The 9,944-nt window shown below is 43.1% G+C and overlaps 1 protein-coding gene across 1 annotated transcript; it reads left to right on the top strand.

Annotated features, from left to right (window-relative positions):
• Window positions 1-6,623: 6,623 nt before the first annotated feature.
• LOC114079115 (T-cell surface glycoprotein CD1a-like) lies at window positions 6,624-9,344 on the top strand. The gene is made up of 6 exons (XM_071618284.1): window positions 6,624-6,684; window positions 7,029-7,280; window positions 7,938-8,216; window positions 8,416-8,694; window positions 9,038-9,128; window positions 9,302-9,344. The coding sequence occupies exons 1-6, from the start codon at window positions 6,624-6,626 to the stop codon at window positions 9,342-9,344; spliced, it is 1,005 nt and encodes a 334-aa protein (XP_071474385.1).
• Window positions 9,345-9,944: the final 600 nt, after the last annotated feature.

Below are 9,944 nucleotides of genomic sequence, written 5' to 3'. Positions count from 1 at the left end.
TTAAAACAGGGATGAATCCCAAAATGGGCATAGTATGTCTTCAAAACAAAAACATAACAAAGCAAAACAAAAATCACATGCAGATCTTTAAGTTATTATCTTCAGATTGCCCATATGGATGAAACTGGTTGTGAACTGTACACCTATGTACTTATGGTTACTAGGTTTGGGAAAAATGGGTTATATGACACAGACCACTGGTTGTCTCCTATAAATTGTTTACCACATCCTCTGGAATAAATTCCTCGTTTCTCAGTTTGTTCAATCAAACAGAAGACATCTTTCAACTCACTATGGTCACATGACTTCAGTTCAACCTGTTCAGTCTGTAACTCCTGCAAAGTGCATCTGAAGATAAGGGAGCAGGTGTGTTTGGGACTTCCTTTTCTCTGTATTTCAGACTGAAACTCTGGAAACTTTCTTTTGGGAATGGGGATCAAGCATGGTAAAAACCAAAACAAAATGAATCAAAATTGAAAAATAAAGACTAACCCTAATCGAAAGAGGGAGCTGGGAAACAAATTCCTGGGACCCACCTTTTCTTACTTATTTCTAGTCATTTAACAAAAGAGAGAAACATAACTACATCTTTTAGAGGATATTGTCAATGTGAGTGTTCTGCCTTGTGCCGTCAAACTTAATGCTAAAATATCCAGAATCTTATATGAACATCGAGAAAGGTTGATTGTGGTGGTTTGTGAAATGTTCATCTGCAGCTTTCTGTTTTTCTCTTTATAGTGACCTACATGGACTATTTGATTTTTGCTAATGCAAAAGCACAATTTTGACGATCACACTCAAGTTAACCGTATATAAGTTCATTTTTATCTCTTTATTTTGTAGTGCAGGGTAGAAATAGGCAGCCACCCATTCCAAAATGTACACAAAGAGAAACAGGATAGAATTCAGAGTAAACTCCATTTACTTTGAACCCAGAAGGAGCTATGACCTAAAACAAAAATCCAAGGAAGATTTAAAAGTTACATTAAAAGATGGAATAAATTTTTTGCATGAATTTTCTAGATTTTTGACTAAGACAAAAGGACAACTTCTTCAGTTTTAATGAATTGTGTTTACAGGGATGGCTGTGGGGGCTTCTGTTAGAAGACAACAGTGGAGAATAAAGTGATGTGTAAAAGATTTGTCAATGGATTCAACTGACATGGGCTTTGGCTTTGGAAATTAGGGGAGACCACATGAATCTTTGACCTTGTGGTACATAGTGGCGTTGAAACAGGGGTCCACTTCATGCTTTGGGGACAAATCTTGATGCTCAACATAATATAATATAATATTTTGATTAATATAATATTAATATATTTTTTATATTAAAACTGATCTTTTTGTCTTTCCTCATCTTTCTCTCCCATTCTCAACCAGGGGGCAGGGAAAATTAACATTCTTCCTTTCCTGAACCAAGCAATCTTCCCTTCCACTTACCGTCCATGAGAATAAGGAAACTCTGGGCCTGGAAAGTGGAACAGCAGCTTTTTCAAGGACATAAATTAAATTTTAATTTGATTTACTGATAACGCTACTCAAGAGACAGCTCCTGTGTCCCCCTTTTTAGTACTCTGCTCCCCTAGCAGGGCACTCATTTGATGACTGGCAGCCTTTGTGATCTGATCTCATTGCCTTTCTCCTTTGCTGACAAAGCAAGAAAACTTTTTCCTTTTCCCCCAAATCTTTTCTTCATTTTAGAATCAGCATCAGGGACGTGAACTGAGCTGTTGTTTCAAAACTGGCACCCCAGATGGGACCTGAGAGAGGCCCCAGCTCTGTCTTTGGCAAGCCTGGCTTTTTGAGTGTGAGGTGAAACTGGAGGAGCTGTTCCCATAAGTAAGGTGGAGAGCCTGAGGGATTTTCCAAGAAGCTGCCAAGGTTCCTTTTGTTTGGGGAATTTCCTTCTTTCTCTTCCTGACTAGGTCTGTATGCTGTATTTGAGAAAAAGGAGATTGAATATAGTCAAGTTCTAATACCTTGGCCATCTGGTAAGTTCCCACGGTGTGTATGGCGAGACACTCGATTCCACGCATCTGGTGTTCCTCTGTGAGAACATGTGGATCCCCTTATGGGCATTTGTTCCCCCTTTGTGGGGGATATGTGTGATGCTGCTGGTATAGGAAACATGATTAAGTGGAATAGTAAACCAGGGGTATTTACCCCCATATTATCTGTTCATCTTAAAGATTTCCAATCTATTGGTCTTTGTATGGGAACTTTTCTGTGTTGGTGTGTTTTTGTTTTATCAGTTACTGGACATTTAAGACATGGGCAACCCTGGGTCAGGTCCCATTAGTAATCACTCAGGAAAGATTTGGCTCATTGGGTCACCTAAAGCTAAGCCTATGATTAAAGAGGGGGGAAGTGAAATTATCCCTGTTGTAGATCATATGATAAGACATAGAAAAACCTAAAGGGACCATCAAAAGACGATTGGAATTGACAAATGAATTCATCAAAGAAGAAGGCTACAAAATCAACATGTAAAAATTAACTAGCATTTTTACATACTAATGACAACTTTGCTGAAGAAGAAACCAGGAAAGAAATTCTACTCACAATAAAAAATACTAAAATATTTAAAGTATATAAAATAAAAATACTAAAAGTACTAAAATATTACTTGGAAATAAATTTTATCAAGGAAGCGAAATACCTCTAAATGAAAATTACAAAACTGTGAGAGGAAAGAAGACATTAAACAGGACACAAAAAATGTCAAGACCTCCCATGTCTATGGATCAGAAGACTTAATAACACTACCCAAAGCATTCTCCCTCAAAATATCAATGACATTCTTCATAGAATGCAGCTCTAAAATTCATATGAAAGCACAAACGATCTTGGAATGGTAAAGTAGTCTTGAACTGAAAGAGCAAAACTTGAAGCATCACAAGACTTGATTTCAGGACATACTACAGAGACATAGTAAACAAACAAACAAAACACGGCATGGTACTGGCATAAAAACCGATATGTGGACCAACAGAATTGAATAAATATCAATAATCTTATGCATCTGCACCCAATAGAGTCTCAACAAAGTTTCTAGAAACATTTTGGAGAAAGGGAAAAACATGATCCTGAGAAAACTGGATAGACACATTGAAAAACAATTGAAACTTGAGCCCCAACTCTCACCCTGTACAAAAATCAAATCTAAAAGGGTCAGAATCTAAATAAAAGGCTGAAACTCTCAAATGAGTGGATGGGAACATTGAAAATACCTCCAGACACTGATACAGACAATGGTTTTCTGGAGAGGACTCCCAAAGCATAGGAAGCAGCAGTAAAAATTGACAAATGTATGTCAATTAAATTAAGAAAATGTTCTGCACAGCAATGAAAACGTTCAACAGACTAAAAAAAAAACTTACAGAATCAGAGAAATTCATTGTCAACTATTATCTGAAAAATGAGTAAAATACAGAGTATGTACAAAACTGTTTCTCAAGATGGTGGAGCAGATCTAGGCAGCAACCCTTGACTCCTCCACAGCTCAGAAATGAAGCAGTGAAAGAACAGCTGACCAGATATGTGGGTGCAGGATAAATAATCTAAACACAACCCTGGACAGCTTGAGCCTGGGAGGGACTTGGAATTTGGTTACTGGAGCATAAAATGTGCAAATAATTCCTTGTCCTTTAACCCTGACCAGGGTGTCATCAGGGAGGGGTATCAAAGAGATAAAGAGAGGAAAAGCCTCCCAGCTTACTTCCTATACAGGTGGAAAGAAAAGCAGCCCAAGTTAAAATGGGACAGAGACAATAAAGATGCTGAAGGAAATTGCACAATTTAGCCCAAGTTTTTGCAGAAAACTGCTGGGCAGGGAAGGCATTCTGTAAGAGTTCACAGGTGTTCAACTTCTCTAGGAAAACATTAAATCTATGTGGCTTCTCCCCACCTACCATTGTAGCCAATAATGCCTCAGGGAACACCTCTAAAATGAGCTGTTTGGTAATTCATTTAGAAGGAACTTGAAGCTTGATCACTGACAGCTGGAGTTTATTGAAACCCTCTCCCATGAATCACTTCTGGAGAGTGCTATTCAGCTCCCCAGAGCCTTTCAGGAGCCATGTGAATAGGACCAACTGGTGCCCTACCCCAAAGCCACACTCCCAAGAACCCACCTCCCCAACCACACCCTACCAACCCATTAGAGGATAAATTCACTGATTGGTTTAAGACTCTCAGAACCCAATCATTGTACCTCTAAACCTTCTTGCATTGTCTCACACATGAGCTCTTCCGGGACACCTCATATCTGAACCATAACAAGGGAAGAATTAAGGGAGTAGAATAGAAAGAGAAAGAAGAATTCAAAGTTTCTCCCCCTTAATTTTTCTCTGGCAGAGAGGATCCTGATCAGGGATGCAGGCAGTAGCTGGTGCTTGGATCAGAGTCACTGTGGATCTGCAGCTCCCAGTCCACTCCACCCCTGAGTGTAATCTGCTATGACAGAAAAAAGGACATATTTTGTCCTTGATGAGTGTGACTCTCTCTCTTCTTCTTGGTGGTCATGTCCAGAGCTTCTCTCCTCTGCCCCCTCTTCTGCCATGATGTTCTGCCTCGCCTTGTTCCCTGAGGAGTGGGGTAGGTCATCTATGGACTAAGAGCTCTGAAACTGAGAGCCCACAAATAAACGTTCCTCCTTAATGTTGTTCTTGTCAAGTCCTTTGGTCAAGTAGCAAAAAAGATGACTAAAACACCCCTCCTCCTTCTCCAGCATCGGTTATGCCCTTAGTGTCTCTATTCAGGTCACAACCTTTTGGTCTCAGAATCGCATTCCTAATTGATTTTCTCCCCTCTCTTTCCTACACACAACCAACTGTCCTCTCCTTGATTTCCCTCCTTCACGCTCAAGACAGCAGTCATATATTTTGTGGGATCCCAGGAAAAATGAAAATGTGGAGCCCCTTCTTAGGCATTCTGGCTGTTATCACAGGATGCCACAGATGGGGCAGTTTATAAATACCAGAAACTTATTTCTCACACTTCTGGAAGCTGGACAGTCCAAGGTCAAGGTAGAGTTGGTTTCTAGTGGGACCTGCAGTTTTGTTCATCGAAGGCAACTTCAGGATGTGCCTTCACATGGTGGGAGGGTTTAGGGGTCTCTCTGGGGTCCCACTTATGAGGCCAATCACAGGGTTGAGACAGCATGACCTCATCACCTCCCAAGGGCCCCACCTCCTAATATCCTCACATGGGTGGTTAGGATCCCAATATATGGATTTGGGGAAAACATGATTCATACCATAGCTAGTTTGTTATTCAAAAAGCTTTTAAAGGTATTAAAATACAAAACTTTTTCATTTCTATGGAAGTTTTTATCTGTGATTTTATTTAATTTGTCAATGTTGCATCCCTTGGGCACAGGGATACTACCAGGATCACTGTAGGAACTCTTAGGCCCTTTGGGCCCCTATTGCATGGCTGCATGTAAACTGCCCACTGGCTGCCTAGTGCCCCAGCTTCTCAAATGACCTTTACCTCTGCTGGACTGAATGGGGAAGTTAATCTCCCCTCCCCAATGTGGTCACCCCAACATTGGCACACAGGTGAGCACTGAGAAACTGCAACCAAATTATGTGGAGATGCTTGTGACACTTGGAACAAGAGTGGGCAAAAGGCTCATCCTGACCAGTGACAAAACAACTTGGTTCAGACTCTGGATGGCATAGCTGCACTTGTGTTCTGCCAACACACTCTCGGGGGCATGTCCCATTCTCCCTTTGTGCCTGCAAAGCTTGAGATAGTGACAGAGGCTGATGGCAAAAGGGACCTGAACTTCTAAAGAGACTTGGTCAGTGCAGTGGTGGCAGGGTGGATGTGCATAGGCAGAGTCTAGAGTTGCCAAGGCCCCGGACAGTGGGGAGCAGGTGGAAGGGTGCTACACATGCAGGTGAGGCGGTGGGAGGAATAACCCTCTGTAAGTTGAGGAGGGTCCTGGAACCTCTCATTCCAGTTTCATTGAACTTTACTTATGAAACACAAATTCAATAAAATTATTATAAAATTCAGGATGGTGATCATGGAGCATTAAATGTGTTACTGGTCTGGCTGCATGCCCCATGGAGCCAGCCTGGTTACATGAGCCACAGTCTCAGTAGTTGGTACTGTTGTAGAGGACAATCACAGGGGCTTCTTAAAACAGAAATAAAGTAACCAGTGATGCCAGAGACATGAATGTGGTGGAGTGGGGGATGGGGTATGCAAGAGAACACATGGGGGAATAATTCAAAATCATTTAACAAAAAATAGAACATGCTTAAGAACCTGGGTTCAATACCCAGCAATGAAAGAAGTGTCCGTGGTGGCAATGTAACTTTCAGTGTCACATAAGACTTGTTCCACAGCAGTTGAAATAGGGGAAGATGAACAGGGTGGAAGTCCGTGACCATGAGAGAAGTTGGAAGACTGGGCAGAGAGTCAGAAGAGCAGGGGAAATGGGAAATGGGAAACTCAGGGTTTTAGGAGGGAGTATATTGTCTTTGCTCCAGGAAGAAAAAGTTTGTTGGTTGAATAAGGAAGTCAGAAGAGAGATCTATGGGGTAGGTTGGTTTACAACAGAAACCAAAGGACGACTTTTCCAAGAGAAACAAGTAGCATCTGCAAGGGCCATGCTGTTCCTGCTACTCCCCTTTCTAGCTGCTCTCTTCCCAGGAGGTGACAGTGAATTTGGTAAGATTTGTGGTAAGAGATCTGTTGGATGCAAGTGTGTGTGTGTGTGTGTGTGTGTGTGTGTGTGTGTGTGGCGGGGGGTGATGGTAGTTTCCCCTGTACATACCTGGAGAGAACGAGTGCCAAGCTGGCCCCATTCTGCGTGTTCTTACTCAAGCCCTCTGTGCTGTCATGGAGGCTCTTGATAGAGCATGGGACCCTGGGGGCCAGCAGACGTCAGCTAAGGTAATGGTGGCTCTCCACTTTTCCTGATTCTGAGTCTTCCCACTCTGGCACCTTTCTTTCCCACGTCTCTCCCTCCCAGTGTTTGATTTCTTCCTATTCTATCTATTCTTTTGCTACAGGGTTTGAGGAGCCTGTCTCCTATCATATCATGTGGATGTTATCCTTTCACAACCATTCCTGGGCACATCTGGGCTCAGGCTGGTTGGGGGAGCTGCAGATTCACAGCTGGAACAGAAGGTCTGGTACCATCATTTTCCTGTATCCCTGGTCCAGGGGCAACATCAGTAATGAGCAGGTGATGGATGTGGAAAGGGCTTTCCGGATACTCATTAGCGTTAAGGAACTTGACACTGATCACTTGACGTCTGAAGGTGAGTTCAGTTCCCTTACTGGGGAGAAGAATGGGAGGAGGGGTGGGGAGTCTCAGTGAACTTTTCATTATTCTGGGAAACAGCCTTCTCTGTGATCTGAATCTTACTCCACACTCTTCAGCATAAAGCTGCAATCACACCCTGGACACCTGCTATAAACCAGAACCCGATTCTCCAAAATTTTATGAACTGAGCTTGAGAGCTTGCCCAAAGGGCTCTGTGTTATCATCTATCCTCAGAGTCATCCTGTGGCCACCCTTTTCCATGGTCATGGATGAGGTACCCCCAGCTTCCTCACTTATTGGTTGACTTCTTAAAGTGTGATTTTTCTCTCTCATTTAATCTCTGCTCTCATTCCTGTGTAAACTGTCATAGTGACCATGGATACATTCACCCAGGTTAGTTAGAGTCTCTGCTCTCTCACATTAAGTCCCTCACCCCCCACACCTTCCCTATCACCTTTGAACAACCCCCTCCCTTCCTCATATTATCATCTCTTCCTCCACCTCCAGCTCCTACCAGTTTCCTTTCTGTGAACCTCAGCTCAAACCACACTGGGGTCCATCCCTTAAACTCCCCAAATTCCCTTCTGCTTTTATTGTCTTTTGCTTCCACTCATTCCATTTTCTCCTCTAATTCTTTACTCTTCTTCCCCAGATCCCTTTGATCTACAGGTGGCAGCAGGCTGTGAACTGTACTCTGGGATGGCCTGGGTAGGCTTCCTGCAGGTAGCTATCCAAGGACATGACTTCATGAGTTTCCAGAATGAAACATGTTTACCATCTCCGAAGGGTGGAAGAGAGGCCCAGAAAGTCTGTGAACTATTCAATTTGAACCAAGAGCAAACACATTCATTACACATGCTCCTCAGTGACGCCTGCCCATGTTTCACCTTGGGTCTTCTTGATGCAGGGAAGGCTCATCTTCAGCGACAAGGTCAGTCTTGTAGCCCGTTTCAAAGAACTCTTCTATTTTAAAGTCAAATTCAGGATAAAAAGAGGATATCAAGTGACATTTCCAGAAGTTGGAACCATGTGTCTCTGTAGTCTCATATGGAGTTCTGAGACTCTCAGTCCATGTTAGAGTCTGTGTCTGGATGTGTTTTCTGTCCGGATGTGTTTTCTGTCCTTTGCAGTGAAGCCTGAGGCCTGGCTGTCCAGTGGCCCCAGCCCTGGGCCTGGCCGTCTGCTGCTGGTATGCCATGTGTCTGGCTTCTACCCAAAGCCTGTGTGGGTGATGTGGATGCGAGGTGAACAGGAGCAGCAGGGCACTCAGAGAGGTGACATCCTGCCCAATGGTGATGGGACGTGGAACCTCCGAACAACCCTGGATGTGGCAGCTGGGGAGGCGGCTGGCCTGGCCTGCAGGGTGAAGCACAGCAGCCTAAGAGGGCAGGACCTCGTCCTCTACTGGGGTGGTAAGAGTGGGACCCAGCTGGTGTTAGTGGGAGGTCCCCTATCAGAGCATGAGGCCAGATATAAAATTTGGCATTTTTAATAATTCCAGTCTCAAAAAAGAAGACAAATATTTTAATCCAAGGAATAGAAGAATTAAAAATTAAAGATCTGTAGATGCAGAAATATGTAGAATGAACGAAGGATTCATCTCTTAAAAGGGATGAGATAAAGCTAGGAAGAATGATTGGTGAGGAGGAAACTCAAAATAGTGCAGTTGAACAGGACAAATAGGGAGTTAAACATGGGGTAAAACAGGGGATACACTTGCAACAATGTCCTGGTGTCCCCTTGAATCTGCAGCACCTCCTAGTGCCCTGGGCTGGATCCTCTTGGCCGTGATAGTGGCCCTGGCTCTTCTGACAGGTCTTGGATTTTGGTTTAGGAAGCGCTGGTGAGTTTTGTATTCATCTCTTCTGTTCATCCCTCCTCCCCATGGTCTTCCCTTCTTCTTTTTCTCTTTACTCACTTTCCCACTCCTCCCAAATCCACACCCACTTTCTCCTCTATTCTCACCTCCACCTTATGAAGGTCTGTTATTTCTCTGTTCTCATTTGGTTCACGTAGGACACACTGTGAAGCTCCTTGCAGTGCTGTCCCTTTGAAGTGAGGACCCAGCTCCCCAGGTGCCCAGTCTATACCTAAACACCAGGAGGTGATGACATCACTTCAACTGTCCTTGTGAAGCCTTTGTAATTTATCTGGTTCATGATCAGTTACCAATATATGCTCAATGTAATCTTGCAGGATTTGTTGTTCAGACCTGGCTTCTGGGACTTTAACTCTGAATTGAAGAGGATCCTAGCAAGCTCCACTTGTTTAGATGTAATGGATCACCAGATGCATTTCAGATGTCACATCCTCCAGAGGTCCTTACTTGATTCACAGTGGGAAGCACTCTCCATCTGTACTTCCTCACATTTCAAGTGTACCCCTCACTGTCTAGCGTGTGTGGCAGTTGTGTAGATTTGGTTTTAATTTTCAATTTTTAAAAGATTGAGAGCAAAGCACATGCTTTTTAAGTATCTGTATCCCTGGTGAAGTATCTGGCCTTCATGTAGTGTGTTCTCAATTAATACCTGTGTTGAATTTATGTAAGGTTTATACCACAAACTATAAGTAATCTGCATAACCATATCCTCTGTCAAAGATTTTCTCTTTTTCTCTCATTCTGGTCACTTTCCACCTATTTTCTCTCTTGACTTTCTCC

This window comes from Marmota flaviventris, chromosome 10 (assembly GCF_047511675.1).
Source record: "Marmota flaviventris isolate mMarFla1 chromosome 10, mMarFla1.hap1, whole genome shotgun sequence".
NCBI lineage: Eukaryota > Metazoa > Chordata > Mammalia > Rodentia > Sciuridae > Marmota > Marmota flaviventris.
Note: the sequence above shows the minus strand (reverse complement) of the source record. Positions and strands in the feature narration are given on the sequence as shown.

What these genes read in the sequence shown, in the direction of transcription:
- LOC114079115 (XM_071618284.1), top strand. Translation starts at nt 6,624, where the DNA reads ATGCTGTTCCTGCTACTCCCCTTTCTAGCTGCTCTCTTCCCAGGAGGT. An exon ending in TGATCACTTGACGTCTGAAG is followed by an intron (nt 7,281 to 7,937) that starts GTGAGTTCAGTT and finishes CTTCTTCCCCAG; the next exon opens with ATCCCTTTGATCTACAGGTG. An exon ending in TTTTGGTTTAGGAAGCGCTG is followed by an intron (nt 9,129 to 9,301) that starts GTGAGTTTTGTA and finishes TGGTTCACGTAG; the next exon opens with GACACACTGTGAAGCTCCTT.